The sequence below is a fragment of the Mizuhopecten yessoensis genome, unplaced genomic scaffold (assembly GCF_002113885.1).
Source record: "Mizuhopecten yessoensis strain PY_sf001 unplaced genomic scaffold, ASM211388v2 scaffold6683, whole genome shotgun sequence".
In the NCBI taxonomy this organism is placed as follows: domain Eukaryota; kingdom Metazoa; phylum Mollusca; class Bivalvia; order Pectinida; family Pectinidae; genus Mizuhopecten; species Mizuhopecten yessoensis.
In genome coordinates, this window is record NW_018406672.1 from 1980595 (window position 1) to 1997677 (window position 17083).

Below are 17083 nucleotides of genomic sequence, written 5' to 3' on the forward strand. Positions count from 1 at the left end.
CTGGAACCACTCTTGTCAAAAAATACCACCTAAGGACCACTGAAAGTTTTTATAGAACGTTTCTGTAAACGGTGATCTAGAGAAAACAGTATGTTTCTCTAGTGACCATCTGCCGAAAGATAACACGCTTTCGCGATAATTAATATCCACTGCCAGGTCATGATCAAGGCAACAAAGTATACTGATGGTACTCAAGTTACAATCTACTATGTAACTAAAGAGTTTTTCATCTTATATCAGAAAAAATAATTCATTGGAATGGAAATCGGTCTGCAGTTTGTAGGTAGTCATATTTACTGTTATTGAAGGTCAAAGGTCAAGGCTCTTTTGTACATTTCTATACATTGCTCTTTGACCTTTAATTTGTTAGTAGAGCGAGGACAATTTGACCTTATTGGTAACTATATTGTGCACTTTGACCTCTGCTGACAGTAAGAGTACACAATGAATTGTGCTGTGTGAATTTGCCAGTTGTATCTAAGGTATAAGTTCAGTATGTGTGGGTATATTTGAAGTGTTTATCATTTTTCAAAGTGATCAACCTTAACATGCATCTGAAAGAACTAGAGCTGGTCTGAAAGTGTAAGTAAACTGGTAGTGTAGGCGATTGTTTTTACAATATCAAACTCCCAGAATGTTTACGGTATTTCTATGTAATGTAGCCGACTGTTTTTACACTATCAAACTATCAGAATATCTACAGTATTTATGTGTAATGTAGCCGACTGTTTTTACAATATCAAACTCACAGAATGTTTACGGTATTTATGTGTAATGTAGCCGACTGTTTTTACACTATCAAACTACCAGAATATCTACAGTATTTATGTGTAATGTAGCCGACTGTTTTTACAATATCAAATTCCCAGAATGTTTACGGTATTTCTATGTAATGTAGTCGACTGTTTTTACACTATCAAACTACCAGAATATCTACAGTATTTATGTGTAATGTAGCCGACTGTTTTTACAATGTCAAACTCCCCTATTATTTAGGTATTTATATGCAATGTAGCTGATTATTTTTACACTATCAAACTCTTGGAATATTATGGTATTTATATGCAATGTAGACAATTATTTTAACATTATCAAACTCCTGGAATATTATGGTATTTATATGCAATGTAGCCGATTATTTTTACACGATCAAACTCCCAGAATATTTACGGCGTTTATGTGAAATGCCTCCGATCAAAACTCCCAGAATATTTACGGTATTTATGTGTAAACCACTTGGAGATGGCTGTTGAGACATACAGTGTTTAATAACATCGTTAGGTAGTTCCGAGTTTGAAGCCGCCAGTGATCCTCTGTGTTCGTCTGCGGGGAGATTCGTTTTACAACCTCTCCACACAGACATCTAACGTATCCTCTTAACACCATTCATTTGTACATATTTAATCGAATCACCTTCAAATATGAAACGTAAATCAATGGATAATTCAATAATTTCGCCAGAAATGAAGGATAATCATGAACATACATTACGTTCCGTCCCAATTTGATGCACAACAAACTGGTAACAGGGTGACAGACTTTTCACTCTTTCATTTTTTTCTGTTTCCGACTAAAAGGGGATACGTAATTATGTTTTGCAGGCCACGAGCTAACAGTTAGTTTTTGCTCTTCAACTATAGTGCAGAATGATTTATGGCTAAAATAATTGAAAGTAAACTCTTGATTTCTGATATAAGGGTTCTTATTATTAAACTTCTAATGGAAAATTTCATCCCATCAGATCTAGTGATTAAGTATCTGGAAAAGCTAGTCAACATTTGATGAAGAAATTAATTCAAAGACATAAACAACGAAGTAGTTAATTACCTTTGATAGAGCTCTTTTGTTTCTCGAGGATGGTGTGATTTTACTTCCGTCGAAGACCTCAAAGAAGTCGAACTGTGCTATTGTCGGAGGCGCATGTCTTCTCGCATAGAAACCAAGCATTGCACTGCCAGGTATTGAAAAATTAAACTTGATAAATTTTGGTTCTTTCTGCATAAACTTCATTGTCCAAAACGATTGTGGTTGTATTTTTGTTTGCTTCACATCTCCAACTTGGAATAACAAAGGATTTTGGAAATTTGGATTCACTCTTGTACCTGTGAGGAAGAAAGGAAAGGATTGCTAATTAGACATCAAAATGTTAATTAACTCATTCACCCCTGAAGACACATTTGAATTCTTCCAATTCAAATGGTCGGAGTAGTCCATTATGAAATTTCAGGGGTGGATGAGTTACACTTGTAAAGCATATAATCCCATGTATACAGCTATAGTGCGCATCCAGTAAAAGACTACACAGCATGAAGACTTTAAAATAATTTGAAACAAATCATGCCCAGTTTTTATAATACCAGGTACAAAAACCGATTTGATTTAATAACAAAACTTCAGAAACACATGTTGGTACGTCAGAAATTTCCTTTTTATCTGAAATATTTTCAATAAGTTGTTATAACAGTAGGTGGAATCCAGCGGATTAGATTGCAATGAAATCAACAGAAAATTGGTTAAGTAATTAAACCCTTTTTCTACACTTTCTCACCTGTTCGACTAGAATTCAAGGCACTATGACCATTTTCTGTAGCTACCATCTCTTTTTCTTCAAATAACAACATGGCTGCAAAGACAAGAAGACATACAATGAAATTCCTACATATTAAGCATTTGTTTATTTCAAAGGAAGGATTTAATTTTGAAAATTTTGTAAAATTTACAAAAAGTTTCAAGACAAGATGCAACCCCCATGCTTACCTTACATAAGAGTACATCCATTATATAATTATTGTTAAAGTGAATATCTTGTAAACAACTTTGTACACGAATTCCTTTTTTCAGGGTAAACTTTAGAAATTATAATGCTCTGTTATATTCTACAATTTTGCTTCATATTGTTTTATGTGTTTTAAAAATATTTTTTAAGGCGTACTAGCTAGCTATCTCTTTCTTCTTGACATATTGCCTTTACACCTATTCCCATTGTTATTTTGCTAAACCTCTTGCTTGACAAATTGTTACAGGAAAAATGGTGGCAGTATATATAGACTGCAATTGAGCAATTGAATTATCACTGAAAATGAAAGTTCCTGAGTATTATGATCAGATTAAGGGGAGATAACCCAACCCATCTATCCGACAACCATCAAATTAGGAAGTAAGACTGCCATATATATATACAAAACAATCTTAAAACACATAAAACAATATGAATAAGAGGCAATGTTTTCCTGATGGCAATGAAAATAAAACGGTCATGTTCCATCAGGGGAGACCTAAAACAAGTTTAGAACAACGATGACCATAACACCACGGACAGGAATATCATTCCTAATAATGTTTCGTAGTCTCCGGGGTAATACTGAAAAATCTGATATCGACACACCGGTACAGAAAAAAAATCCACGAGTTTTACTGGACACATTCATTGAATGCGAACCCTGTAAAGCTATCCCCCCCCCCCCCCAGAACACGATCTGGCCCTACGTACTAATGGATGGACAACAGATATAACATTGATACCTATCTGTTCCGAGTTTCAGAAATGATCCCACAAACTGGCTTCATAATGGGGGAAAAAAAAGGCGAAATAAAAATCCATATTTAATTTACAATATTATGCTCTGCACTGTCGTAGTTCAGGGCAGGGATTCTGGATCATACACTTGTGTGCTATATAGGACCTCGGAGGGGCAATTTGAAATGGCCTCCTTCTGACAATCATTCAAACCGATGCTATGGCAACCATAATGGATTAAAGCCCAATGCATGCTGGGAGCAAAACAATACCGAAGACATCCATAAAATGTATTCTAATCTGTCCCCGGGTGGCTGGAAAAACTACTTCAAAATTCATTTCTTAAAACCTACTAATAAACTGAATGTATAGTTGGTGGCCCCTGTTGCCAATATCTGTTTCACCAGAAACATACATCATCAATAGACGAGTTCAGCAAAAAGCCCACCCATCATGTAACACGGGTAATATTCTGCCATTAAATTGGAACAACTTGCATGAGTAACCATCCCGTAATGGGTAATCGCGATAGGCCCGATGACAATTTCCCCGTCAGAATGTTGTTTTTTGTTTTCAAAATACTTTAGATAATTGCAACATCAGAGCAAATTTGAATTGATGTCAATTAATGAAATATAATTACCTAATTGACAAATGTTTTGGCTGATGATGTTATTTTTTTTAATTAAACATTGACGGGAAAATTTCGATAATCGACAGGGTATGTATGTGTGAAACTGAAAAATGGTCTGGACTTATTTCTTTTTATAATCAACTGATTATCAAAACAGTTGTTAATGCTTATGATTAAGTTTTCATAAAAAAAGTTGACCTCAAAAGTGACCCAAAATTGGTCAGAACGGCTTGTTTACAATTTGCACTAGAATATATTCAGGGTAATAATTTCCACTGCCCAGCCCTAAGACTAAGCCACTCCATAGTTCGTTGCTTTTTAACACTATGACATCACAGTTAAAGTCTCTACGCTGGGTATTAATGTCTTTTGATCAAATTTCACTGATAAATTGACCAAAGATTTTCCAGCATTTTGCAGTAAAACAAAAATTAAAAAAAGAACCAAAAAAAATTGACGATGTATTAAACTGAATAATTAATTTCTTCCATTTTTGTGAAAAGTGAAAAAACCTACATCTGACCCAGAATTCTGGTCCTTTTTTTTTTTTTTGAAAATATCTGAATCTGAACTGAAACTTTTTCTGACATTATCGGAGCCTGCACTGATTTTTTTCTGACATTATCAGAGCCTGCACTGAATTTTTTCTGACATTATCGGAGCCTACATGACATTATCGGAGCCTGCACTGAATTTTTTCTGACATTATCAGAGCCTACACCGAAAATTTTCTGACATTATCAGAATCAGAACTGGAATTTGCAGGTCAAGTAGAATGGACAACAGCCACAGAATTTTGTCAGAGGGAATATCTAGCGATGGCCTTGAGCAAACAATTAGGGCCGATTGGATAGGACCAAGAACCACAGAATCTCCTAAATAGTCAGACTCGGGGCAATTATTGAAATTCATGAAAATACATGAATCAATAGGGGACATCTTAGATGGGTTAGAAATACTTCTGGGACAGATAAACGCTGGCAAGACGAAAGGTCAGAGACACAACCCCAGTGCTTGATCTCAACATTGATAGATTTGTCAACTTTAGATTTAGATCTCATTTTTTTTTTTATTCAAGATTAGTAACATCTACTGTGCTAGTCAAGACAAAACAGTCATTAATTTGTCAAATTTCTTATTTGGATATCAGACTTAAGCAATTTCCATCGTACATTACGTGAAGTTAAAAATAGTAACGATGTCTTAGATGGACTGTTAAGATGACTGTGCTTGGATTGGCCAATTTGGGGTTAGGATTGGTAATATGGAACTTGTATTCATCAATCACATCTGTGTTATTCTCTAGTTACCCATACTATTTATATTGAATTAAGACAAATTCATGACATTGGTACAAAAACATGTATTGTAGTTTTCTGCAGAAGGCGAAGGTTCTATAACTTATAATGAAAAAAGGCCAAAAAAATCTTATTTAAAAAAAAAAAATCTTTTCATCAGATACCTCAGAGAAATAGCTCATAATTCAATTACAATTACAATTCCATTTTTTTTTTAACAAAATTGGTAATAATATTAATGTTAAAATGAAAGCATTTTTCTCAGTAATGTAATTTTGTTCATTGTTTATTTTTTGTTGTTGTTTTCTCTACATTTTCAGCTCCTATAAGCTACATATAATTACATTATAACATTACAATTTTCTCCGATCAAAATTTCATATTGTCATTCATACTGTGTAAAAAAAAATCACCAGAGACAGAATTAAGGATGGAAACACCGTGTGTCTTGCAATATTTCAGTGTAAAAACAAATCTGTACAAAAGGAATATGAAGCTCGTCAAACTTTGTAATGTATCATATTGCAAAGAATGATCAAGTTAACAGTAAACTCATTATCAAAATTTACCGACTAAATTCTGTGGCCCCCTGAGGTTTAAACATGTATAGTGATTTCCTGGTAAAAAAAAAAAGAGATAAATTTTCGATTTTTTCAGAATTAAATTGTATACATACCTCCGAAACATGCTGCACAAGCGAGCAGAATAACACAGATGACCATAAGAATGACCGCCGTCCACTTCCAGGAACAACGTTTCTCCAACTTCTCCTTCATCCGATGACTAGTGTTGCTAAACTTTGAGTAATAATCCTGGGACATGTGTTGGGGGTACACGACCCCCGGCGGGGGCGCCCCCTGTTGGCAGCCGAAGTGTGTATGCGTAAATGCGTGTCTGCAACGAGCAATTAAAGGGGAAATAATCACCATCTTTATTTATTCAAGTTCAGTCCAATTTGTATTTCAAGTATTCATTGTCATAAAGGTGATACATACATATATATATTCACAAATAAATGCCGAGTTGAAATATTCAAATTGTTCGTAAGCTCATTATTACAGAGTTTAGTATTATGACCTGTCCACACGTTTAATGCTCACAAAACAATTGGCTCAGTATCAAAGCCCAATGCATCAATCAATTTATCATTGACAAAAATATTGAGAGTTTTAAATCATCACATGCTAAGCGTCACTTATGTAGCACTGTCAACATTCACAACTGATGTCATGTTAATGAATAACTCCATCAATTTCTCGGAAGAAAAAAGTGTTGCTTAAATTTCCTGTTCATGATAAAATAATTTTCAGCTCCTAACTGCTGAAGTCCTTTGAGCACTCATAAACGGTAAGTAATATATTCAATTAAGCTAGAGTACAGTTTGCACAGATATAAACGTGGAAATCAACGACACTTTGATGGAAATCAGCGACACTTTAAATCTCATTGCCACCAACTGCAGCTGTAATGTTGCCACAAATGTGTATATACTCCAGAACCAAGGTAAGCAGTCATTGAAATCTGACTTGTGATTTCTATATATGGAGCAGGAATTGAGGTACCGCCTCTTATACAACTCTCAAAAGTGGGATGAGTGGTACCAGTGCCTCTCACTAAAACAGCCTGCAGATCCTCATTCTAGACTTGGGCAGAAAAAATGAAGACTACAAAATGCCAATTACAGCGTTTCCCTGCAGACCAAAGGCTCCGAGTTGTGAAGTACACACGGCAAGTGGTCACATGACCAGGGTAATTGAAGTCTTGCTCACTTCACTTTCTACGAATTGTCGTCATTGTCCTAGTGAACCATACAATGTGTACAGCAATGTGTGATGGAGACACAGCTATGGGAGGGATTGACGGACGACAGTGATCGCGCGGCGCATGCAGCCCGGTGTGGCGTGTGTTATTGTGGTAGCAGCCTTAATTGTAGCACAGGTTCCAGTCTGTATCAGCATCTCAATAATGTCCCACAGAAATCATATTACACATATTACAACATGTCACCTAGGCCAGAAAACACAGCATGACTGTGTGCGGAGCTGGCTCCTCGATAATGTTCCATGTAAATTACGATACACTTTAATTGATTCCTGGCAACCAACGTTTTGCCAACAGTGTATGGTATATAATGCCCTGACAACCCCGTAAACACAGATGATTTACGTCGCTATGGTAAAGTTGTATTAACAGGCACAACGGGAATAGAAATATTGAAAAGAAATTTCATACATTGATTAAAGATTTTAGATGCATGCATTATCAATAAATAGCAATACAATAATGGAATTGAGAACATTTGACTTGTCATACTGCAGTCAAGGCATTCTTTATAATTGTTGCGTGGGTTTTAACCAATCGGCCATTTTTTCGTTTTTTGAACATTCATCATGAGCCTATTGATTTTGTCCCTAACTAAGTAGACGAAACTCCTCTCGCTTCATTACACCATGTGTTGTTGACTGCGACACTTAACGTACCCCTAGTGTGGAGCTCCTGCAAGGCTCCATTAAAAATCCTTTATCATTCGTAACAAAAAAATAAAAATAAAAAATTATTAACAGAAAATGAAAATCTTTTTCTTTTCAGTAAGAACCATTTAATGAATTATTAACGCAATTATGTATGCAAGGCACAGCATCACACAGGACGATTTAAAGCTTAAGGCTGATGGGATTTGTCCTCTGCAGAAGTTGCAATTTTTGTTTGTTTTTTTATTTTGATCAGATGACCACGTTTTCTACAACAGTGCACCGATATTCGGGTCAAAATCCCACAGGAAAATATCAATCATCAAATGGGTCTATTATTCATAAGAGTCAACCTCTTTGTTGAAATAATTCGTCAAATGTCTATGACACACAAAGTTTCCTCACAGGCTTGCATGGATTCAGGAGCACTACGTATTTTTATTTTGTTGTGCTTCCCGTACGTTTGATGCACGATGACATCATCATTGTCGGGACAAGAGATAATGTTATTGGGCTGTTTCTAATGTCGCTCGGCCATCATTTCTGCTGAAACGTTTAAATCTAATTGCAGTTTGACATGAATTTTACCTGACCAGTCTCAACATCAAAACCGAAGCTCCTAATTAACTGATTCAGGTGCAAATCCAGGTACATTTTGCCACCAGTTTAGCTATTACCTTAATCATCACCAGAAAGTTATAGGCCCGCGGATTGGACAATGATGCCGGGAGTCTCGGGAACACAAGAAACACACAAAGGTATTAAAGGAAACAGTCGAAACCCTAAGATGACTTTGTCATGCGTTGCCGTCTTTGAGGTGGAATGACTAAATGTAAATGGTCACATGACAAGCACTCGTTATGATCTGGAGAAATCTTTTTGATCTCGTTTATTTCTACTGCGTATTTGAACAGCCAACCATTTTGGGCTTGAAAGTTTTACTTGTGGTGATTTTTCAGTGTGCTTGTGTTGATTTAGATGCAGATTCAATACACGCTGCAGTAGTAAACGTGTCGAGATTGATTATCGGTGCTAAGAAACCACAACCAACCCTAAACTTCATTTCTTTTAAATGACTGAAATAACTTCAAAAAGAGTTTATTGTTAAAAGACACTGCAGGAAATAAATTAGTGCATAAAATTTCACTGTGCAAATGTAGGCCAAATGAGGTCTAAAAATGTCGACAAGGTCTTCGAACCCTTACCGAAAAGTGTCAAATGTGATATATACCTCAAAGTAAATTCTTTTGAAAAAAAGCATTGACCAGATTTGCCTGTTATTGAAAAAGAAAAAGTAATTTAGCAAAATTGCAAGATATTGAGAGAAGTTGAAACATGACTCTGTCAGGCTCAGTGTGATCGAGTGGGTTTAATTTTGTCCCTTGCATTTTTTATTTTTTATCTCATTTCGAAGCTGGGTCAAATGCTCATTCCCTAGCTGGTGTATCATGATCCGTATGTAATATGTGGAACCCCAAGGCACTGCAATTTTAACGAAATTCTGACAGCTTAGGTAAATGTGTAGTCGCGCTGTCTCCAAATAACCCGTGTCCCTGATCCAATAGCAAACAGAGGTCCGTGTTACCCCACAGACAGACAAGCATCGCAGAGCTTCGTATATGTCAGGACATCCATTTTAATACAGATTTTTTTTTTTTAATGTCAGAAGTCTTGCTTGACAAATTAACAATGTATCCAAGCTCCTTCTATTGGGAAATTTTACATGTTCCGAGAAAAACGACTTAATCTTTATTGGTCAACTTGTCTAAAAGGATGCTGGTAGGGCATTTGTCACTCGGGGACAGATAGGGGAGGGGGAAGGGGTGATAATGGTAAGGGAGACAGAAATGGGGAGAGGGAGGCAAGAGAAAGGGGAAGGAACGGAGTATTTATAAAGAACGGCTTTTATTAAAAGCTCAATTACAGGCCCCACACAATCATTTGGCAGAACAATTGAATGTCTAATCTTCCTTAAACTCATTCATCCCTGAAGACACATTTGAACTCTTCCAAATCAAAGGTGGGAATAGTTAATTATGAAATGTTAGGGGTGTGTATGAGCTGAATTGTCTAAGATAGGTGATTACTACATTCTAACTGTAATTATAGTTATACGTATTACTATTAACCTTAAACCCCCCCCCCCCCCCTGTTAAGCCTAATATTTCTGGTGGAATTAAGCTATACTTCATTGAGCAGATGGTTCTTTTTAAAAAAGTTTAATTGGGATGGATTTTCTTTGTTTTTGAAATGAATGGGACCAAACCAAGATTATCTCTCTATCTTGAGTCCACTTTGTTGACTGAAACCTATGTGTATATAAAATTTATTGGAAGTGTATTGAGAGTCAACGGTTAAGCTATTATTCAATACATGGGAATGATTAAGTACGTGAATACCTGTCCAAATAATGTCGCCACAAACGCATAAACGCAGTGTTACAACAGTTCACAATGAGATATTGTTTTTTACAACAAAGAGAATTGAAAAGCCTAGCTGTCTGTGTTATCTTCAGCCATTTGCAATACATCTTCATTGTTTTTTCGTCTTTGATGTTTCGTTGAGGTGATCGTGTAATGTATTTTCCCTTTGCCTCGACATATGTGGCCGTCCAAGGTTCAGTGGTCGTGGAAGCTCACGAAATTTCTCCTTAAAACCGGTCCCACACTACAGTATTCTTATCAAACACTTTCCGTTAATTAAAAAAGCTTTATCGCATGGTAATGATTGGATTTGTCGTTGTTTACTGATAATTAATTGACCAGAAAAATGACTGTTACACTCCCCAGATAAGCCAGCAAGTATCTATTTATGATGTCAATAGAAGGTAGTGTTTCATTTTATAAGGCTTAAATGTTGTTTTTTATTAGCTCTACACAAAGGTCAACGAACTCCTAATGAGGTCAGCAACTCCACGCGATTCTTTTGTTATTGGGTGGTACTTGATTTTAACACAGATCACCGTAATTCTAGTTTTAATTCATCTTGATTCACTTTTAGCATGAATCTAGTTCAAACCTATTTTTTTCAGTTTTATGTTTTTATATAAGGGTCTCATATCTTCAAATTAAAACTAGATAAAAAGTTAATATTACCACAGCAACATGCAGGCCATTTCAGCCAAAAAATATTAAGAATATGACATCAATACAATGTCAGCTAGGAAACTTACAGGAACATTGTGTTAATGACATTTCATTATCAAAACTTTCCCGCGAATACATCGCAATCTCCATCTTTAAATCTCTAAATCCCTACTGTAGAATCATTTTAATGGGTTTTGACAGCCGTATAATTCTGAACATGGAAACATTGACGGTTTGTATCTCGGAATGTCATATTTGAATGGGATATTAGTAATGCCTTTATCCTGTAAATCAACGACTTTTGACCTTGTGGAAACAAAGCATGAATCCTCCAGAGGGGATTTTTTTCCCTCTTTTATAAACATATTTATCTTTTACTTTCACGCATGCCTCGCTAAATTTCCATGATCCACGTACAAACGATTCTCAGATTGTTATATATGTATGATGTGACAAAACAGTAAATATGTTTTGATTTCCCTGTACTCCTATACTCATAACAGAAACAGACGCAGGCCGGCCTTCAGAGGTCTCGGGAGGAAACTCACACAAATATGACGCAAACAAATGAGATTTACAGATCTAATTGGAAAGAATGTATAACTGTCAAACATTATCAGACAATGATTGACGACGTAGGATATATATATATACCCTATAATCTACCAGCTAATGGCGTAGGGATGCTATGGTATTTACTTAAAAAATCACAAATGTAACAGTCACACGGTGTCAAGCTAATGTATCCGTCTATTTTACACATTACGTACAGTGCCTCAACAGTATTCTCTTTTATTCCGGAGATTATCCCAGCGTTCAAGGCATTTCGTGGCAGCTGTGAGGCATCAGGACTCTGTTTGCCCTTACCAGTCACAGACCCCACAGAGTGACGGTGCATCGCCACCACACTTGATGATGATGATAATGTACCCCTACCGACTTACATATCTAGCCTGGTATGTTGTACATGTTATTGAGCCGATTGGTTCACGATATATACATACTGAGCGAGCCGAAAGCACCCTGCCTGGCATAAGTCAATACTGCTGGGAGTCGTCACATAATTACACAACCCTATAAGTTCATTTTCTTTAAAAAAATAATAAAAAAATACATTCCGTCATTCCCCAAACCAGCATTAAAGCAGAAAGAAATATTCCTGCATCAATATTCCTGCATTTCAAAAACATAAGCATAATACAAATCTATTTTAATTGTTTCAATTCCAAATTTCTGGAAAGATTTTTTTCTTTTTTACATTTTCCATAGTATATTGAACATGTTTGTGCTAGGTATTTTCCATACTGTCAGGAAAATTTACATAGAAATTGCTGTGGGAATTGAAATATTGGCTATATGTCAGCTTTAATAAGTCAAGCCGCTGTCAAGCCGACACCACAGCTTCTGAAGTATTTACTTCCATTGACCTCTGACCTCTACCTACTGGTGTCCTGGGTTTTGTCTCGTATGACCTACTTTTACATTGAAGACACTAATCAATCGCTGATGGATATCTAGAGCCTGACCTCAGCTACAGAACTTCACATTACGCCCAGGCTGTTATGTTTCACCATAAATTCAAAACTACACAAACATAACAGGTACTTGTGAGCAATGACAAATATTGACATGCTATATTGCTATAAGAACCCAAAATTTAAATAAGGAAAAAAAATGAAGAGTGTGTGACCTTAAAATATAAGCTCAGGTTTGCGTGTTTTATCACCTGTTTCATTGTCATAACAACAAACCTATTCATCAGATACCTCACTAAGAAATAAAAAATAGTAGCCACTACCCATTACTGTTAAGCTAATTAGATTGGACAACTTAATGTATAAAACATGGGCAGTCCTTTTCTATTCTATAACTCAATTCCTTCTTTCAGAACAAATAGATAATTGAAAACCAGATGACATGATATGGTAATAAAAAGTGACATGAAACCAACAATTTATCTGCAATAAAAATGGATCATAAAAAGATTGCTGAGTGGGAGCTGTCACACAATGTTAAGGGGAGGCCACTCTCATCAACGTTTCCATAATGATTTTTTTTGCAATACTGGAAATTTCTGTATTTTGTCATGCAAACTATAAAAGAGCTCTATAGACGTGATGGAACGGGGCAAACCTATTTGGTCCGAGGGGAGCTATGTATATCAAGCCAAGGTTTTACCCATCACGTAACAGTCTCCGCGACACACATGCAAGTACGCTCAGAATTGTATCAGATCTGACCGATGGGGTTGTCTCCCCTGACACATTGGTCAGCTTCACGACTTCCAGAGCTAATTCCCCATGACAACCGTGGCCTTATCACAGCTTTATCATTCTTCTATTGATATTTTATTGTATATCCTTCCCATCAATAAACAACTCTGCATGTCTCTACATTTTCATGTCAACTGTGACACTGGCGATAAGCGCAAAGCTTCACGCGAATGGTTCCTTTGTATATAACCTGCTGCAGTCTGTGAGGATGCAGGATGTCAAAGGCACATATGAGTATCACAATCTGACAGTTATATGCAAAACATCTACAGTGATAAGCTTTTTTTTTACACCCATTATAGTCAGTCAGAATATAAGCGAACCCAATGATCACGCGAGATCCGTTACTCTGATCAACTCGGCTCTCTCATCCATTTGCCCCGATAATGGCTCCTTACATCATCAATCAACAAGAAACTTATTTTTGGTCGAGCTTTGACGTTTAAAAAGTCTGCGAATCGAGGAGAATGAAACACTCTCAAAGAATGCCAATCCATCAAGCTCAATGGTCACTCCCATTTAAAGAACCGACGGTCCCATATCACTTTATTCAAGGTCATATTCTGACCCCTACCAATCGATAGACCAATCAAACTTATCTGAAAACTCATAGTGAAGAAGCCCAAAGACAGCACGATGACCGTAGCCTCACCTTGATATCTGAACTGTTTTATTATTGACGTACTTGTTAATTAGTAATTCAGATAAAAGTTTTTACCTGTACAGATGTCTGACCGTTGACAGGTATTTCATTGTTTATTGATACAGGTTTATAGATCTCGGAGAAGACAGTGCCAAATGCTAACAGTACAGTAATTAATCATTTTCAGGACCACACAAAAATTACAAGCAGCGTTTTTTCCTCACCGGGGATTGATAATTCAGTGCCAGCAACTATTGCGGTTGATAAATTTGTTCAAAGAAGCAAGGTATATGGGTTTAACGTCTTTCAAATAAATATTTAAAAACCCAATCATCCAAAAAAAAATTGTAGACTTTTCAAAGTGTAATTGATGTACCAGCTATCTCTTCCCTTCCCACATTGCTAGGGCACAGTAGCTATGATAACATATACAATCGGAGCAAAAACTGTCTAGTATATGTTTGATGGCAATAAACAGTTCTTCAAATCTCTGTGAATTGTTTGTTTATTGCGAATGAACACTGACCCTCTACAATAACAGATTTTCTTTACATTTATATGATATGTGTTCTGCATTATTGCTAAATCACGAGTCAAATTTAATATTTGTATTACTATGTTTTAACAGAATTTATTATTTATTACCATACCAGTTTTACTGTTGTTTTTGTTGAGGCAAACAGCAACCAGACAAAAAGAATCTTATACTGAAAGCAGCAAATATTTAGAAATCAATCTGTACATGTTGTTTTAGAAGTAACAGAAATATTTTAGAAACATAACACTTTCTGAAATCAAGATTAGATTTCTTACAAACATGTCTCTCTGTAAACAAATATCAGCAACCACAAAACTCACCTGTTGTCTTAGTGAAAACAAACAACAACAAACAAATATATCAAACTTACCTATTGTCTAAGTGGTTCATGTTTTGATTTTCTCCGTTTGAAAAGTGAGCTGGAACTGTATTGGAGCCAGGCGGGACCCACACCGCCTGTGGATCAACCATCTCTCCCGACCTTGACATTGGCACCGACCCTGACCTTGGCACTGTTCGAGGGAACCTGGGATGGCCGTCTGACAACAAAGGAAACACTGCGTCACAACAGATGACAAAAACCTACACAAGTCTGTTTCTGCACACAATGGTCAATGATTCATTGATTGAAAAAGTTTTGAATGTGAAAAAAGCCTTCTGTTCTGATTCATCTGCTCAAGACAGTTTTTACATTGAAGAAAATCTCAGTTGTTTGATCCATTAACTCGTTCACCCCTGAAATTTCATAATGAACTATTGAAACCATTAAATTGGAAGAGTTCAAAATGTGTTCTCAGGGGTGAATGAGTTAACTGAGAATTTTATATATAGCAGAAAAAATTTGCTGTTGATTCAATGGCTGACAGGACAGGTTTTACCTTACAGAAAAAAATATGTAATTCATTGAGGAAAAACCGTAAAACTTGAAGAAGTATGACTTGTGTGAATGACATTGGTGTTTTTTCTCTGTTAATGATGTAACAAGCTGGTTCTGATGTTAAAAATGTGACTTCTTGCTGCCTCATTAGTTCTGACAAGTAGACATGGAGTACGGACCAATTAACACCTTACGCTCCCGTTCCGATAAAACAGCAGACGGAAAAACCACTAAATGTTTCTTTCATGGAAGAAGGTGAGAACTTGAGAAGTCAAGAATCATACACATGTAGAACAATAGTTCATCGAAAAGGAATTCCAATAATGATAAGATTGATAAAATGAAATACCGTAATCACCCTTAATTGTACCCAATCTCTTTTAAGTGTCATCTATCCTTTTTCTGGTTTGAGCATCCCTATTCTTCGTTGTAACTTACAAACTTACTCAAACAAGAATAATAGTATTTAATTTGGTTATTTGAAAAGTTTTGAAGGTTCTGAAATTATTTCTGAAATTTTTAAGTATCCAGGGCATTTATTAGGTTCAATACAAAACTTATAAACAAGGCACTTGTTGACACTCTAGGGAAAATAACAGCATGTTAAAAATCATATAAAAAAAGGCTGGTTCTGTCTATAAATGGTTCGATTTATATACAAAATGTTCTCTTTGAAGAAATCTTCAAAATACTACATAGAGCTATCCAAACCCACGCCTCAGGTAATAGTACCGTTTGATAGTACCATCATCAAACGGTACCTGTTACCCGCACAACAGACTCGATCGCTAGTGTTAAGTCGTGCCACCTGATGTTAAAAAACTGTTCATAAGCACCTTTTGTACGCTCAAAGAGGCGAAATGATTAAGAAGTGGTTTATTTTCACCTTTATGATTTCCGGAGTCCGTGATGCAAGTTACATGAAAGTTAGGTGAATCTTCCCATTAAATGGCCATCGAGCCAATCTACTCTGATTAACACTGGCTAAATTTTGGCAAGACTGAATTGCAACCAACAGCCCCCAGACTTCTAGATATAACAAAGAACTGGCACTACACAACGCTATCAGAAAGGAAGTCATCTGCGAATACTTGGGAAACACTTTTTTATCTATATTTTCATCCCATTTCATAAAGGCCAGAAAAAAGATTGCGCCACACATGGCAATGGTAACTTGTGGAGTTTGAAAGATCCCCAGAGCATCGGACCAATTACTCGGCACATCAACAGATATCGTGTTTACATCATACCAACCGATTCAAGATGTTCCAGCGTAGAAGCGTAACTCTCACAGTGTGAAACCAGTACACTCACCAATAACATTCAAAGCATCACGAAAAAAAAATATGTATCAAATCAAATACTTTGTTTTTGATTCTACCAACAACCATACAGAAAAATGTGTTTGACATCTTAAAATAATAAAGAATGATAAAAAATACAAACAAAAAAGACCTTTAACTACCGAATGGACTGGATCGATACACACAATTTATAATCGTCGTTCAATCATACCTCGGATACGGTACTTGAGAACTAACTATACCCCTTGAACATATAAAAACATGATATAATTAATCCTCCTATCCAAAGTTGTGTTATTATGCAACCACAAACTGAGTTCAATATTTTCAAACATCTGATTCACTTCATTTTTTGTAAAGAGACCTGAGAACATTTGTTTACAAAAACTGATGTAGATGCGACCTATTGTCAGAAAATTCCTGTAAGGATAGAGAGCAACCC

General features: G+C 36.1%; 1 protein-coding gene across 12 annotated transcripts in view; it reads right to left on the reverse strand.

Annotated features, from left to right (window-relative positions):
* LOC110452441 (teneurin-m-like) overlaps positions 1 to 17083 on the reverse strand; it is a 202283-nt gene that overhangs the window by 45053 nt on the left and 140147 nt on the right. For all 12 annotated transcript variants that reach the window (XM_021500988.1, XM_021500987.1, XM_021500984.1 and 9 more), the window contains 4 exons: positions 14831 to 14999; positions 6126 to 6343; positions 2549 to 2623; positions 1828 to 2102 (listed from right to left, as the gene is read on the reverse strand). In XM_021500988.1, coding sequence (XP_021356663.1) covers positions 1828 to 2102; positions 2549 to 2623; positions 6126 to 6343; positions 14831 to 14999 — 737 coding nt within the window. The remainder of the gene's footprint in view (positions 1 to 1827; positions 2103 to 2548; positions 2624 to 6125; positions 6344 to 14830; positions 15000 to 17083) is intronic.